This window comes from Mesoplodon bidens (assembly GCF_964165515.1).
Source record: "Mesoplodon bidens genome assembly, chromosome: 2".
NCBI classification, from domain to species: domain Eukaryota; kingdom Metazoa; phylum Chordata; class Mammalia; order Artiodactyla; family Ziphiidae; genus Mesoplodon; species Mesoplodon bidens.
The window spans coordinates 2,184,771-2,201,286 of record NC_138177.1 but is presented as its reverse complement, the minus strand read 5'-3'; the positions used below and the strand labels follow the sequence as shown (position 1 = coordinate 2,201,286).

Here is a 16,516-nt window from a genome sequence, read left to right as displayed (position 1 = left end):
CGCGCCCTTCCGGCAGCAGCCCTGCCTGTGTTGCTTGCTCCCACCTCCTTTTCCTTCAGGAACCCCTTCAGATGGTGCCACCTCCATGAAGCCTTCCCTGACCACGCCACCCAGGGACGACCTCTCCCTTCCACTGTGGCGCTTGCTGTGGGTTGCCCGGCGCACTCATTGCGCCTGGAATCTGAGGTGTCTGTCTGCTCTACAGGACTTGTAACCCGGGGTGATGGGCTGCACGCGCAGCGGGTACCCCGCAAGGGTCTGTGGCCTCAGCCCCACCCCCGCGATGGCTGTGCCCGCCCGGTACTCACGTCAATCTCACTGAGGATGACGTCGATGATGCTGCCGATGACAATCAGGAAGTCAAACACATTCCAGGGGTCCCCAAAATAGCCCTGGGGGAGGGGCCCGGGGTGAGCTGTGCAGGGAGGGGCTGGGGTCCCCAAAATAGCCCTGGGGGGAGGGGCCTGGGGTGAGCTGCGGAGGGGAGGGGCTCAGAGGCCAGCAGAGTGCAGTGGTCCCTGTCGGGGGGATGCAGAACTGCAGGGCCAGGCAGGGCTGGGCCAAGATGCCACTTCCCACGGGTGTTCCGGGGCCCCACCCACTCCCGCTCCCCTCCCTCCAGAGCATAAAGTGGTCCAAGGGGAGGGCAGTGTGCCTGGGAACTCAGGATCTGGGGTCCTGGTCCACACGGGGAAGTCCTTCATCCCCCGCTTGAAGCCCAGTCCAGTCTGGGCCTCACAGGCAGACCTGACACGGGGGTCGCGGGTGGGGAGTGGACGTGGAACCCAGGACACAGCAGGATGCTCCCTGGCCCCGGGGGGCTGCTCTTCAGCGGCTTAAGGGAAAGGGGGCCACAAGACAGGCTCAAGGAAGGGGCGGGGGAGGGGCCACCGCATCTAGTCCTGCGGCCAGTTCTGGCGGCCTGAGCGGCCTGCCTGCCCCGGGCTGAGCAGGTTGGGCGCAGAAATGCCGGAGGCAGGGCGTCCTGTAGGACGAGGCCGTGAGGGCTCCATGGGAAGGCCTCGTCCTGCCGCAGGACTCACCCTGGCCTTGAACGCCATGAGCTTGAGGACCATCTCCAGCGTGAAGATGGTGGTGAAGGCCACGTTGAGGATGTCTGAGATGTGGTCCATCTGCTCTGACTGGTTGTAGTGCTGTGGAGGCACAGGGAGGGGCTGGGGGCCGGCTCTGCCCCTTGGGGAGACACCCCCAGAGCCCTGCTTTCTTCCTCGGGGCCCCTGCCCACCTTCCTTTAACCTCAGAACACTAGAGCCCGCTCTGGCAACGTGCAGAATCCTACCAGGTCCATGGCTACGCCCTCTGCCCTCGAAGGGCCGTGAGGGGAGGCGGAGGGGGCCGACCCTGGTCTTGTGAGCAGGGTTACCCACCCACGTCTGTTCCTGGAGGCCAGGAGGGAGGCCCCTCAGCAGGGCTCTGTGAGCGGCTCCCCCGAGCCGTTTGGGTACAGGACCAGGAGGGAAGACCCCTGGTTTGAGGCTGGGACCGCCACCACCTGCAGGTGGCACCTGAGATCACCAGGCTCCCGTGCCTGCAAGCTACCCCGGGACCCCGAGGCAGCCCCAAGCAACGCCCTCAGCCGCCTTGAGCCTCCCCTGTGACCCTCCTGAAATCGATGTCCTTGTAACATTTCCCAGGAATCTCTCACCCTTCTTAAAATAAAGTTGACACGACCCCACTTCCTCCACAAAACCTTCCCAGGTAGTAGAAGGATCTGGCGTCTCCCCTGCCCCACCCCGTCTTGGCAAGGCTGCCTGATTCAGCTGCCCACCTCAGGCCCCCACGTGAGCCGTGGCTTGTGAGCCCCTGTCCACGCTGGGCCCGTTGGCTCCGCGACTCCCTTCCCAGACCCTCCCCACCGGCAACATGTGGTCGTGTCATTGCCAGTGGCTGGGGCTCCAGGGCCAGGGAGCCTTGCTGTGTGACCCCATTTATGTGGGGCGGTAGGGATCAGATGCTTGATTAAGGCTTGATAACGACGCTGCTGATATGACTTGTCTGTAAAGTGTGCTCATCTCCTCAGAGGCACCTGCTCCCCTTTTCTTGGGACTGAAGCTGACACTGCAGCCATCTGCACCGTCCAGATGAGCAACAGCAGAGGAGAACAGAGAAGATGCTCTGTGCTTCCCACACAGCCCCGTCCTCCCGCGCAGCCGTCTCCTGGCTCCAGAACAGCCACAGCCGCGTGTGCGCTTGAATTATGGCCGTAATGAACCGCTGAGTGCCTGGCACCCGGGCCTGCGTCCAGTCCACCTCCCTGCCCCACGTGGCACCTCAGCACAGTGCCTGGCACAGAGCAGGTGCCAGGAAGAGTCTACTGGGGGTAGTCAGCCTGGAGCCCCGCTCCCCCTACCCTGCCCAGGCCCTGGCCCGCTGGGCGCTGATCTCGGGGGGCCTGGACCCCGGGGGCCTTACCTGCATGCCCAGGCAGATGGTGTTGAGCATGATGAGGGCGAACATCAGGTATTCGAAGTAGGAGGAGGTGACGACGTACCACACCTGGTACTGGTACGGGTTTTTGGGGATGTAGCACCTCAGGGGGCGGGCCTTCAGGGCGTACTGCACGCACTGGCGCTGAGACGGGACACGATGGGCAGGTCAGTGCCCAGGGCCACCTCTCCCCCTTCCATGTCCACGCCCACAGGCTGGAGAGGCCCTGAATTCAGCAGGCCAAGGGCAGCTGTGGCCAAGGGCCTCTGCTGGGCCGTTGAGGGGAAGAGTTCCACTGGGCCGGGGTTCCCCTGGAACCATCACAGCCCATCTCTAGCACGGCTCTCAGCCAGCCCAGGGGCTCTGGGCATCACGGCGGGTCCACAGGAGACCCCACCCGACCACCGTGTGCTGCTTCAGGTGGGAGATGGGTTGGAGGTGGGGCTGGGCATCCAGTGGAGGGTCTGGGATCACCCCCTGCCCAAGGGCCCTTTTCCCTGGCCTGAGCCTCGGCCCGGTGGGCGGGAGGCCCGGAGCAGGTGGCCCAGCACCTGGTTCTTGTCCAGCTCGCAGTTCTTGTACTCCGTCTCCCCCTGCTCCTGGAAGGTGACGATGACGAAGCCCACGAAGATGTTCATCATGAAGAAGGCAATGAGGATGATGTAGATGATGAAGAAGATGGCCATCTCCACGCGGTTGTTGTACACGGGGCCCTTGTCCTCCTCGTGAGCGTCAATGGCCCTGTACAGCAGCCTGGGGTGGGCAGAGGGCACAGGTGTGCTGGGCGGGGCGGCCAGGCAGAGCCAGGCTGGCAAGGGCGGGCTCGGTCCTACCGGCCGTGGGGAGCCAGGGGGCCCTCTGGACAGTCACGGGATGGAGGAGAAGGTAGGGGCCTGCCCAGAAAGGCTGAGCAGGTGGAAGGGGCCTGCCTTCCATCCTCCGCGGGATGCGCTGGCTTCCCCCAATCACTCGGGCAGAGAGGCCCACACTGTGCCACCCCTGGTCGGGCTGTCTCTGGAGCGAGCGCTCAGCACCCCGGTCCCGTGCACACGCCACGAGAGCCAGGGTGGCTGCTGAGCCCCCGCGACGCCCGGCGTGCTGCAGGGGCACGGGTGGCTCCCAGGCCCCTCCCCGGCCTGTGGCCGCGTCTCTGGGCCCCGCCCTCACTCACTCAGGCCACCCCTCGAAGGTGGACACCGTGAAGAGTGACATCATGGCCGAGAACACATTGTCGAAGTGGAAGTTGTTGTGTGTCCACTGGCGGGGACGCAGCTCGATCTGCGTGGGGTCCCCATCCTTGTATACATAGTAGTAGCCCCTGAGGCGGGGAGGCACGGTCACCGCACTGTGCTCGCGGGTACCCCTCCACGTCCTCTGGGCCCCGGGCGGTGAGTGTGGGGGAGGAGGGCAGGTCTGGACCGGGGACCCCTCCCGAGGTCACTCGAGGAAGGGGCTTCTGTGAGCCTGAGGGGCTCGGCTTCCCAGTACCCCCCGCGGAAGGGCCACCCTGCCCGCCCCCTGCCCCCCCACATACCTGCACTCCTCCTCTGTCATCTTGGACAAGTCATTGCAGCTGAAGAATTTCCCCTGCATCCAGGAGGGAGGGAGGGAGACAGGTTGTCATGGAAACAGGATGGAAAGATGGGGTGGAAGGGAGGAGGGAAGGCAGGGCCCCAGGACAGTCTCCATCAGGTCACCGTTCCCTCAGCCACCCGCGGGCTCCCCGCCAGGCAGACAGCTGTGAGGCTGGGGGCCAGCTCCTCAGACGATGAGCTTTGCTGGGTGCCCCAGGCTGGGCCTGAGAAGGGAAGTACGGAGCCAGCTTGGCCTCTGCCTCCCGCTCAGGAGCCCCCGCCCCTGCCCGCACTGCTGGGGCCCCCCATCATGGAGCAAGAAGAGGGCTGCCCCCCGCTTCCTTCTCAGGCCCTGCGGCGGTGCAGGGATGGAGCCCAGCTGGGCCCGGATGACACATCTTATCTCAAAGTTGACCAGGGGTCCCGGCACGCCCGCTCCCCCAAGGCTGAGTAGGGGAGCTCTGTGACCCTCTCTGCTGACTGCAGCCCAAGCAGTCTCTCCTTTGATTTACGTCACATATTGGGCGCCCACGGAAGATTTTGTTTCAACAAAAGGAGTTGATGGCTAGGTCTGACTGTGGCTAAATTGTTTGAATCCATAGATGCTGGTCCGGGTCCCTCAAAGGTCAGGAGAGGGAAATGCCTTGGCCAGGGACACAGGAGCAGCTGCAAGCGCGGCCACCCTGTCACTGCAGGCTCTTGCCGTCCCGACCACCTCCCCCTAATGTCACGGAGCAGAGGGTGGAGGTGAGGCAGGGGGCGTTGGGGGAGGAGCTGACAGGGGACACTGCTGCCGCTGGGCAGGTTTTGGGGCACTTGAAACCAAACGCCCAATCTAGTACGGAAAGCAAATATAGTACGGACACACGTGACCAGTGCATTACAAATGTGATGTAAATGCCACCTGTACCTGGCGTTTGACTATGGTCTGGGCAGGAACCAGAGCCTAACACACACAGGGGGTTGGGGGTGGGGGAGCAGCTGCTCACTCATTCTTTCGGGGAGTGCGTCTTGGGGGCCCGGATGGGTTCCAGGGTGAGGATGAGTCCTGCAGAGACTCTGCCCTGAGGGGATCCCAGGGCCCCCAGGCTGCAGAAGCAGAGGCTGGGGACGGGGCGGGGGGCGGCCCAGGCTGGAGCTGTGGGATAGGGCCGAGTGCAGGCCACTGTAAGCGGCTAAGCTGCCTCCGTCCAGACACCCCTCCCGCCCCTCCAGGCCAGAGACCAACAGGACCCGGTCCCCTATAGGTCCTCTGGGAGCCCCACCCTGATGGCCCTCGCCAAAGCCTGCCCCTGCCCACGGAGAGGGCCTTGTGGGGTTCGCTCCATGGCCCCCTCAAGCCCTAGCAGAGGCCCGGGCCCAGAGGAAATGCTCCATAAATGTTTGTTGAATGAATGAGTGATTGTAAGATGATGCCATTGTATGTCTAAGAATGACTGAGGTTACATAATCGTGGTGGTGCTTTGCAGGTGGGAGCACAGGGTCATGGAAGGAAGTGTCATGAATGTGGGTGGTGCCCTCAGGTGTCCGCGTCTGTGTCCTGCAGGTGATCTAAGAGCCAGAGGCATCCAGAGGTCGGCTGCACAGGAGAAGCCGATTGCCATGCGGGAACGAATAGCGGAGTTCTCCCAGGAAAGTGAGAACAGAAGAGGGGTGGCTCCCAGTGTGACACGACGGACCCCCACCCGCGGAAGCTTGCGGGAGACACACCTGCTGGCTCAGGGGGTGCAGAGGCTGGGGCGGGCGTGTCCTGGAGGGGGTGGAGAGCATGACAGTGGGCTGGGTGCTGGCAGGCCCGGCAGGTGGGGGCCTTCATCCTGGAGAGCCAGCAAGACAGCAGGTGGCCCGCAGGGCCCCGGGGGCCAGGTGGGGTGTCACCTAGGAGCCAAACTCAGGCTCTCCACAGCTTAGCCTTACCCCTATGCATTCAGGACATCTGCCTTCACGGTCTGGGGCTCCCCTCGTTTAGAGGGAAACAGACGGGCTCTTGCCTCGGCCCAAGAGCTGGAGCCAGAACTGGGGGAGTGAGGGCAGGAGGGGCTCACCTTGAAGAGCTGGACGCCGATGCAGGCGAACATGAACTGCAGGAGGGTGGTGACCAGGACGATGTTCCCGATGGTGCGGATGGCCACGAACACGCACTGCACCACATGCTGGGGAGGGAGGCCCGGTCGGCACCTCTCCCCATCCCCTCGCTGGCCCGTGCCAGCCAAGGGGCCCCCAGGGCGCAAGCCTAGTCACCTCCCGGCTTATTGGGGGCAGAGAGGGGGCTCATGGGGGCACAGCTGCCCAGCCACACCCCACTCCCATTGGGCAGAGGGGATGGGATGGGCCCGGCAATGGCCGGGCTGACTGTCTGAGTGAGGCCTGGCAGCCCTGTTCTCCCCCCGGGGTCCCGCCGGCCCCTCTCACCTTCAGCCCTTTGGCTCTGTTGATGGCCCGGAGCGGTCGGAGAACCCTCAGCACCCTCAGGATTTTCACCACGGAGATGGTGCTAGACCTGGGGGGCAGCCTGCTCAGCCCTCCGCCTGCCCCCAGCTCTCCGCACCCACGCCTGCCTACCCCAGCTCCCCTTAAGCTCCGCCCCAGGATAGAGGCGCCTCCCGGCCCCTGGGCTGGTTTCCTCCAGGGCTGCCCACAGACCCTGTCTCTCCCATCAGACTGGAGCGCCCTGGGCACCGGGGCTGTGCTCCCCGTGGGGCCGTGGAGGGGACTCCCTGCTCCTGTCCGCATGCCCCCTGGTCTCCAGCATGCTCTGCCCACCTAGCCTTGTCACTCAGTCCAGGTGGTGACAACCCAAGGGACCCCGCATCCTGGCCAGTGGTCCCGAGAGACCGTCCCCTTGTGGCTCAGTGCCCACCGACCAACAGCGGCTGGGCTGCCGCTCTGGGGCCCCGGCTGCCCCGCTCACTCGAGTCCCACGGAGATGAGGGACACAGCCACCACCACCAGGTCCAGGATGTTGAAGTAGTTGCGGCAGAAAGAGCCCTTGTGCAGGAAGGCCCCGTAGGTGGTCATCTGGGGAGAGAGGTGGCATCCTGGGTGGGGAGGACCCTGGGGACACTCCTTGCTGGGTCCTCAGGGCACTGCCCTGTTCTCTGCACCCGCTTCTGGGAGCACTGGCACCTCTCACAGGCAGCGAGGCCAAGGGAGCCCTGGGTCTCCTTCCTTACCCAGCCACAGGGGGATGCCCTGCCCTCTGCTCTGCAGAATGATACAATTCTTCCTCCTCCTCCTCCTCTCCCTCCTCCTCCTCCCTGGAAAGCATCCTAGGCATGGCTGGGTCAGGCTGAACAGCCCGTCAAGGACTGAAGGCCTTGCCCAGGCAGCCACCCCTGCACGCGTGCTGTATCTCAGCCCAGACGGGCCACTTTCTCCTCTCTGAGCACATCCCAGACATCGCTGTACAATGCGTTTGCATTGTATTGTCCTCCTTGACTGCCCCTGCTCTCTCTCTAATGAAGTCTTGTCCAATTTCAAGGCCTAACTCCAAGGTCACCACCTCCAGGAAGTCCTCCTGGACCTCAGAGAAGCCACCATCTCCCTCTGATCAATTCCTTTAATAATCGGGGCCCTGAAAGAAAGGACGGTCCTCACTTCACATGCAGCCGGCTCTGGGCCTGCTCTCCCCTCACGGCTCCCCTCTCCCCTCCTGGTCCATGGAGGTGAAGGCTGGGGTTATGGGTTCCAGTCACAGATGGGAGGTCTCTGCCCCCAGACCCCATCCCCCACCAATGATGGTGTGAGCCCAGTGTGTCCACCTTGAGAATGGGAGGGCAGCGGTGTGCTATGGACAAGGGGTGGGAGGGCCGTGAGAGGGCGGAGCTGCCAGAAACCCACCCAGGGCGACAGCCGCTTCTCTGGGATCCTAGGGGATGCCTTTCAGTCGCTGGCAACAAAGGTCCGGGAACAGATCACAGCTCCCGGGTCCATGCTTAGGCTAGTTGTGCCTTGACTGTGGAAGGACGTGCCCAAGGCTTCAGAGACACGCAGGGCGCTCTGCTGAGAGCCCCACGGGCCGCGGGCTGACTGTACCTCATGCCTCCACATCCCCACCTGCTTGCCCGCTCACAGCAGCTCATGAGCTGAGACCGCCCGGCCTCCTGGGTCCTGTGAACCTTTCCCTGCTGCTCTCCACCACCTTCTTGCTTGTCCCTCCTCCCTGCAGCCCAGCCCCTGGTGAGCACAGCCTGTGTAAGCAGCAGCCACGGCAGGTCTGGCCCCTGGCCTGGAGATGCCCTTCTGCTCACAGCCTTCACTCACCTTGAGCACAATCTCCACAGTGAAGACAGAGGTGAACACGATGTCAAAATACCCAAGGATCTGGTGACAGGGCAGAGGTCAGTGAGAGGAGGGGCAGAGCAGTGATAGTGTCACCACCATCACCACCATCACCACCACCATCCGCATCCCCGTCTCACCACCCCCACCACCATCACCACCATCACCATGGCCACTACCATCACCACCATCACCACCACCATCACTACAGCCAACACCACCATCACCACCATCACTATCATCACCACCACCATCACTACGGCCAACACCACCAACACCACCACCACCACCATCACCACTATCACCACCATCACCACCATCACCACCATCACCACCATCATCATCATCACCACAACCACCATCACCACCATCATCATCCCCACCATCCCCATCCCCACCATCCCCACCCCCACCACCATCACCACCACCATCCCCATCCCCATCCCCACCACCACCACCATCCCCAACATCACCATTGCCACCACCATCACCACCATCACCACCACCATCACTACGGCCAGCACCACCCCCACCACCATCGCCATCATCATCATCATCACCACCCCCACCACCATCCCCACCGTCCCCACCCCCACCCCCACCCCCATCACTGCTAATATCCAGCACCCAGAGCCCTGTGAAAACACTGTCCAGAAAGAGGGGGTGGGCAGCCTTGGCCCCCCAGGGATTTAAACTCTAAGCCGCTCTGGTCCCTGTAGCCACAGAGAGGACACAGTGAGCTCTGGGCATCAGGGTGAGCCGTGCGGGTGACTGAGGCTGGATGGGGGCGGGTGCCGAGCTGGCTGCCGTCACCTGGTTCCGCACGGACTCAGTCCGGATGGGGTCCTCAGCAGCCAGCGCGGCACTGCTGAGCAGGATGAAGAGCAGGATGAAGTTGGTGAACCAGGTGGCGTTGACCATGCGGTGGCACAGGACGCGGATCCTGCGGGGGGCGGGGGAGGGTCGGGAGGCTGTGAGCCGGGCGTTCAGGCCTCACCGGCCTCCGTCGCTGGATCCCTCCCTCCTGGTCAGTGGAGAAGGACAGCCTGCAACCGGGTGGTCTCTGGCTGGCCTTGCAGGGCCCTGTCCCACCTTCTGTTCCTGCAGCCCCAGTCCCATCCCGCACAAGCCCTCCCCCAACGCTCCACCCCATCCTGCGGCATCCCCACCAAGACGACGGGACAGGCCCATCTCCATCCCTGAGGCCGACAGCTGAAACTCCATGGGGACTACAGTCTGTATTTTAAAGGTGTAAAATTGCGAAGCCTGTGAGAGCTACAGCTTATCCCCTTGTCCTGCTCTTGGAAAGGAGCCCAGAGATGTGACCCCCCCGCTTAGGAGTAAGTAACTGATAAGGCTTAAAGCGTTACTTCTCCCAGAGATTCTAGCACTTTCAACTGGGCACAAGGTCTTAAGCTAAAGAAATGACTTTCTCACGGTGTAATTGTAGGCCCAGGGAGTCAGGAGAAGGGGGCCTTCTCAGAGCAGGAAACAGCCCTCTCTGAGAGCCCCACCAACCACCCTGCCCCGCCACCGAGGGGCCACTCACTTATTGGTGGGGCTGAAGATGAAGAAGGCGCTGGCTTCTGGAATGGGCACCGCCTTCTCCTTCAGCTGCAACTCGGCCAGCGGGCGGGGTCGTGGGCTTAGCGGAATCTCGGGCTCGTCTTCCTCATCATCTCCTGTGGGGGAGGGGAGAGAGAGGTCGGGGTGTCTTTCCACGTTTCACTGCTCCCCTGGCTCCTGTGCTCTGAACCCAACCGTGAACCCCCAGCAGCCAACAAGCAACACGGGGCACAAGGGCGCCAGCAGAGTCCAGCCGGGCACCTCCCTTCCTTGCAGCACAAGGGGCTGAACTGTCCAGACAGCCGTCAGGCTCAGAACCTCCCAGACGTCGGGCCAGGAGCAAGGTCTGGGAGCCTTGCTGTTGCATCTCCTGTCTCGGGGCTGGACGCACCACCTCGAATGCTCACAAGCTGGGGGTGTGGGGGGGCCCTGCTTGGCACGAGGCCAGAGTGCTGGGCCCGGCTCCGCCCCTGACTCTCACGCCAGGCAGGCTTCTGTGCCTCCTGAGTGTGAGACCCTCAGCTCGCGACATTGACGAGGGGCAGGAGGCCTGTTGAGGTCAATGGACTCGGAGCTTCTCTCCTGGGGCCGGGTTCCAAAAATCATCATTCAGGGAGGAACCGCCAGCCTGAAAAGAAATCACTGCTCTTTTCTTCCGGGGCAGGTGTGGGGTGGGAGGGGCTGGGAGGGGGAGAGGGCCCCTCGGGCTCATTTGCTGAGTCTCAGGGCCTTGTGAGAGGGAGCTGTCCCCCGAAGTCCTCGGCTGCAGACTGGGGGCACTGTGGGAAGTTGGGGTGCCCTTTCCTTTGTCCCCTCACCCACAGCTGTCTCCTGCCGGCGCCTGGCAGGGTTCTCCTGCTCTCTCCACACGGCGGCCCCTGCAGGGTCTCCTCCCGAGACCCCACTTCTTCCTCCCAAAGAGCATCCTCACGGGACATTTCCTGCCTCGCCTGGGACCAAGGGCCCCAGAGACACATTTTATGCTTAATCGCAGAGGCTGTTAATTCTTAGAACTCGCGTATTTGCTTTCTTTCTCTGCCTTAATTCTGATTTTCTCCGTCCACGCGCACTGTGTTAACTTCGTTGTGCATATCTTTCATTGTCAGCCATTTCAGATTATTTTTGGAAAGAAGCAAGATAAACACATTCAGCCCCCTTGGTAAGAACGCTCCTCCGCAGCCCGCCCCGCCGCCCCTCCCCCACCACCCCCTTCTCCCCAGCCCCTGCCCCTCCCCCACCTCAGGTTTCCTGGCTCAGCATCTCCCACCTGCACAGCGGCCACTCCCATCTACTAGGAGATGGTTATTAGATGAAACAGATCAAGTCGAATTATTCTAAAACCCAAATGTCCCTTCTGGCAGGTATTGGAAGAATTATCATTAGTCTTATCTATACCAGCTCCATCCTCCCCACATTTTACTTGGCAAAATCCTTGCATATTTTCCTTTCTTCTTCTTCTTCTTCTTTTTTTTTTTTTTTTGTGCATTTCTATAAGGCTTTTTTTTCAGTTTTAATATTTTTTTATTGAAGTGTAGTTGATTTACAATGTTGTGTTAATTTCTGCTGTACAGCAAAGTGTTCAGTTATACATATATACACATTCTTTCTTTTTTATATTCTTCCATTATGGTTTATCACAGGATATTGATGAATGGATAAAGAAGATGTGATACACACAGACAGACACACACACACAATGGAATACTACTCAGCCATAAAAAAGAACACAATAATGCCATTTGCAGCAACATGGATACAGCTAGAGATTATCATGCTAAGTGAAGTAAGTCAGAAAGAGAAAGACAAATACCATATGATATCACTTATCTGTGGAATCTAAAATATGACACAAATGAACCTATCTATGAAACAGAAACAGACTCTCAGACATAGAAAACAGACCGGTGGTTGCCAAGGGAGAGGGGGTTGGGATGGAGTGGGAGTTTGAGGTGAGCAGATGTGAGCTTTTATATATAGAATAGATAAACAACAAGATTCTACTGTAGAGCACAGGGAACTATATTCAGTGTTCTATGGTAAACCTTCATTCTATCTATTGATTGCCTATCGGGTGCCAACACTGCTATTTGGAGCACAAAGGGTCCCCCTGGAGCTTAGAGTCACTGGCGCAAACAGATGCTAATCAGCTGATTCCACAAGTAGACATGAAATTGCACCAGTGACCCAGGTCTGGAAGGACCCAGGAGTGAGCTGAGAGAGATCGACAGCTCTTGGGCACCAGCCTCTCCCAGGTGGCCTTTTAACCTTCACCGGCTTGGGTGCTCCCTTCAAGTGTTCCCTCCTTGGCACCGACCAAGAGGATTTCTGCTGCAGCCGCAGGCTGTTTGCACCTACGAGACGTGTGTAGTGCATTCGTGGCTGTGCACCATCCATCCCCCTCCCCTCCACCCTGGTCTCCTCCATGTGGATCTTCCTCGTCATCCCCTGCGGGACACGGACCGTGAGCAGCCTGCCCACCTCCTGCACCACACAGGTGGCTACACCCCCCTCTGTGAGCTATCCTGTGTGGCTGGAGGGGCTGGAACAGAAGACGTGTGTGCCCACGAGTCTCTGGGCTCCTTGAAAACCAGGTCCTTAGCCCTGAAGCACACAGCCAGTACTCAGTAAATACTGGCTGAATTAATTGAAAATAAAATGTGTACCTTTTCGCACTGTGTGTATTGTAAGGAGAGGCAGGCTGGCAGACGGCTCATTTGCAATACGAGGTACACAAGGGATGTCTGAGTCCCGATCTCCTCATGGATGGGTCCAGGTAGGGGACATACAGGAGAGATCTCGTCCCTGGGGAGAAGTCACCCCAGCACACCCACCCCGGGTCCCAGGACTCTCACCTGGGAAGTCGGCTGACGGGTAGGGGTCCTTCACCTCATTGACATTGGATTCAAACTCATCGATCTTCAGCTGGAGGAAGGAACACGATGAAGGTGAAAACCCAAGCTGTGGTTCCCACCTAATGAACATTGACTGGAGGGCCATGTAGGTGTCAGCTCACCTAAGCCTCCCTATGGCTCAGGGCGGGGTGAGGCAGTGGGTGCTATTATGGTCATTCCCGTCTTACAAAGGAGAAGCCAGGCGCAGAAAGGTCAGCCAGGCTGCCCAAGCTACCAGGACCCCAGCTTGTCTGAGCCTGAGCCCCTCACCCCTGCTTAGTTCTTGAGAGGAGAGTGGACTGCCCCAGGCCAGGACTCCTGCTCTGGGGGCCAGTTCCTGCCCCTCTGAGCTCTTGCTTCCTTGGCTCCAGGAATGCGGAGCAGGGCCAGGCTGACAAGCGGGGCAGGGCTAGAAACGGGGGGCGGGGGAGGCTGGTCTGGGCAGGTCTGTGGGGAGGGGGACACCCTGACTGGGGCGGAAAGCTGGGACTCAAAGGAAGTCTGGTTCCTGGATCGGGGCGTCTGTGTCCTCAATACAAAGGATTCCGTGAGACGGAGCTGCCCTCACCTGGCTGGTGCCCTCAGCTGGCTGATACCCAGGCAGACAGCCCCTCTCCTGCCTCCCCCTGCCCCCCAGCATCCTAAGGCACCAGGCGAACAGGGGACTTTCAGAGGCCCCTCCCTGTGCGGCCCCTGAGAGCGCCCCCCATGACGGGCTCACCTTGGCCGTGGTGGGGATGCCCTCCCCCTTGGGTTTCTGCTCCAACTTCTTGGCCACCATCGACTTCTCCTCCTCTGACTTGTCTGGGAGCCCCCTGGGTTGGAAAACCAAGAAAGGCCAAAGTGGAGGCCCAACTGCAAGGTTCTGGGGGACCCGCCCAGCCTGAGGACACTGCAGGCTGACCCCGTGCCCACGGGCCGGGTGCATCGCATCTTCCCTCCGCAACGGGGGAGCAGGACAGGCGTCCGCCCGCGGCCGCGCAAACCCAGGGGCCGTTGGCCGGTCCCAGAGGAGGGTCCCAGGCCACAGAGGGTTAAACGGCAAAGTCACAGGTGCCTGAGGCTCAGCAGAGGGAAGGGACTCCCTGCAGGAAGCGTGGTGACAGGGCGGAGGCCCAGCCTGCCTGGCTCTGCCCTCTGGGTCCCGCCTGCCGACTGGCCTCCCGTCCTGCCCCGGGGACACCTCAAGAGACTCAGCCGGCAGCCGCTGCAGTGGTTTGGCGTCTGCTCCTCAGGGAGCTCCTTGCCCAGAGTGGGCAGAACCCGGTAGGTCCCTCCTGCCGGGCGCGCCCCACTCACCTGGACATCTTCCTGCGCCTCCGCTCCTCGGCCTTGGCTTTCTGGGCCGATGTCAGGCTCTCCGCCTCCGCCAGGTTGTCTACCGCGATGGCCAGGAAGACGTTGAGCAGGATGTCTGGGGCGGCCCGCTAAGGAGCTCAGCTGGTGCGGAGGGACGCCTCGGGGGTGGGGGCTTGGCAGGACCTGCCTCCTCCCGTGCTCCAGGCTCCCCATCTTTCTGGGACTGATTCCACCCACCTGTCACCAGTCACCCTGTGTTTCTCTAACCTCCTGCCGGAAGGAAGTGTCCTACAGCTCTACCCGCACTGCCACCTGCTGTGTCCCACCTCCCCACCCCCAGGAGCTCCCCAGCAGAAGGCCTGGGCACCTTGACCCCGCTTTACGCCCAAGCCCCCTCCCCAGGCCCTTTTCTGTGCCCTGCGTCTGGGGGGATACAGTTGCCGCAGACGAACAGGATGATGAAATAGATGCTGACGAGCATCCCGGGGTAGGTCGGGCCGCCGTAGGCCATGATTCCGTTGTACATCACGGAGTTCCAGTCCTCACCTGTCAGCACCTGGAAGGGGAGGGAGGGTGGGCGATGCAGAGGGACTTGAGGGTCTTCTCTGGGGACTGCACTGTCCGAAAGTCCCCTTCCAACTCTGCCCCCAGGCCGGTCCTCTCTTCATCCAGGGTGAAAGTCCCTGCCCTCCTGAACCTCTTCCGGGGGGCTGAAAACCTTATCGTTGGCTCTTCGGGGCCAAGGAGCTTGATTGTGGCGTCAGGGCTTCCCCAAGCTCTGTTCCTAAGGCCCAGGCTTAGCGGTGCTGCCCACACTGGACCCCTGCCCTTCCGGCCCCCAGAAAGAGTGTGAAAAGCCAGGTGCCTTGAAAGACAGGATGCCCGACCCGCCGGTGGGGTGACTGGAAGAACGAGGGTGACACCATGTGTAGGGCCGGCCGGTTGTCACAACTGCCTTCCCACCGGCAACACCGAGGTGGCGTCCCCTGAGTCCTGGCCCGACAGAGAGGAGCATGTGTCTGCTCTGCGCTCAGGCAGCTCATTCTGGAGGCCAGCTGTGGCTTTAGTGAGCGTTGGCTGAGCCTTGTCCCCGCAGTGGGAAGTGGTTTGTGCTCCTCTGCGGCTTTTGCAGCCTTGGGGAAGGACAGCCCGCCTTGTCTGACCTTGTGCTCAGAGATTCTAGTAGCATGTGGGAGAGAAAGCTCCCTGCCCACCCAACTCCACTCATTAACGGCTGCCCTACTGTGGGCCAGGGCTCTGCTGGGTGAAGGGACGAAGACACACAGGACACCCTGGGCACAGCGCCCAGCCTCCAGAGCGTGGAGGAGACAGACACGCGACTATGGCCTGGAGGGGATGCGGGGGCCCAGAGGGTGACGTCAGATCAGGGAAGGCTTCCTGGAGGAGGTGATGCCCGATCTCCAACCGCAGGCAGCGGGCTTTTTTTTTTTGCCTACCTGGAAGACGCTGATGAGGGCCTGCGGGAAGTTGTCGAAGTTGCTGCGCCGCACCTCTGTGTCCTCAAAGTCGTACCTGCCCCCGAAGAGCTGCATGCCCAGGAGGGCGAAGATGATGATGAAGAGGAAGAGCAGCAGCAGCAGGGAGGCGATGGAGTGGATGGAGTTGAGCAGCGAGGCCACCAGGTTGCTCAGGGACGTCCAGTACCTGGAGGAGACGGGCAGCACCCCCCGGCGTCCCTGCAGTGGGGGCGGCGTGGGGGAGGCTGGGGGCTGGTGGGAGGCGTGGGCCGGCAGGGCTGCCTGGATCCGGGCTGCACACCCAGCTTCCCTCCGCCAGAGCACAGATCTTGGTCTGTCATTTCATTCCGTTAGTAGGACGGCCATTTAGCTGCTGGTGCCACCACTAGACTCTGAACCCCACGGGGGTGAGGACCACCCCTTCCTGTGCAGCCCCGGCCCGGGCGGCCGCCCCACCACTGCCCCCTTCTCTGCTCCCCTTGCATCTTCCTTTCCTCCCTCCCGCTCCCAGGCTCTTCTTTTCCCCTTTCTTCCCTCTTTTCCACACCACAGACAATGGTGAGAGGTAAGAAGACCCGAGACGCCCGAGGCGGAAGGCGGAAGGTGCTTTCTCCTGCAGAGGCGCAGGATGGGGCAGTGCGGGCAGGCGGGCGCTCACTTGGTGATCTTGAAGATCCTGAGGAGGCGGATGCAGCGCAGCACGGAGATGCCGAGGGGTGTCATGGCCCCCGACTCCACCAGCAGGATCTCCAGGAGGCCGCTGCACACCACGAAGCAGTCGAAGCGGTTGAAGATGGACATGAAGTACTGGCGCAGGCCCAGCCCATACATCTTCATCAGCATCTCCACGGTGAACAGGGCCAGCAGCACCCGGTTGGCGACTTCTGCAGGGTGGGCCACGCAGCTCGGTGTCACTCTCCTCCCTGCCCCGCCTGCCTTGGCCAAGCCCTCCACCCTGGACACCCTCCCTGCATTTTCA

General features: G+C 61.4%; 1 protein-coding gene across 1 annotated transcript in view; it reads right to left on the bottom strand.

The window, feature by feature from the left end:
* The window catches only part of CACNA1S (calcium voltage-gated channel subunit alpha1 S), a gene marked incomplete at both ends in the record, with an annotated part of 59,686 nt that overhangs the window by 17,096 nt on the left and 26,074 nt on the right, over positions 1 to 16,516 (bottom strand). The window contains 18 exons of the mRNA XM_081225318.1: positions 309 to 392; positions 1,044 to 1,154; positions 2,434 to 2,592; positions 3,000 to 3,201; positions 3,620 to 3,766; positions 3,983 to 4,035; positions 6,068 to 6,175; positions 6,435 to 6,522; positions 6,934 to 7,040; positions 8,286 to 8,345; positions 9,117 to 9,246; positions 9,853 to 9,985; positions 12,722 to 12,791; positions 13,482 to 13,575; positions 14,060 to 14,174; positions 14,495 to 14,615; positions 15,517 to 15,724; positions 16,196 to 16,421. Of these exons, the coding sequence (XP_081081444.1) occupies positions 309 to 392; positions 1,044 to 1,154; positions 2,434 to 2,592; positions 3,000 to 3,201; positions 3,620 to 3,766; positions 3,983 to 4,035; positions 6,068 to 6,175; positions 6,435 to 6,522; positions 6,934 to 7,040; positions 8,286 to 8,345; positions 9,117 to 9,246; positions 9,853 to 9,985; positions 12,722 to 12,791; positions 13,482 to 13,575; positions 14,060 to 14,174; positions 14,495 to 14,615; positions 15,517 to 15,724; positions 16,196 to 16,421 (2,216 nt within the window). The remainder of the gene's footprint in view (positions 1 to 308; positions 393 to 1,043; positions 1,155 to 2,433; positions 2,593 to 2,999; positions 3,202 to 3,619; positions 3,767 to 3,982; positions 4,036 to 6,067; positions 6,176 to 6,434; positions 6,523 to 6,933; positions 7,041 to 8,285; positions 8,346 to 9,116; positions 9,247 to 9,852; positions 9,986 to 12,721; positions 12,792 to 13,481; positions 13,576 to 14,059; positions 14,175 to 14,494; positions 14,616 to 15,516; positions 15,725 to 16,195; positions 16,422 to 16,516) is intronic.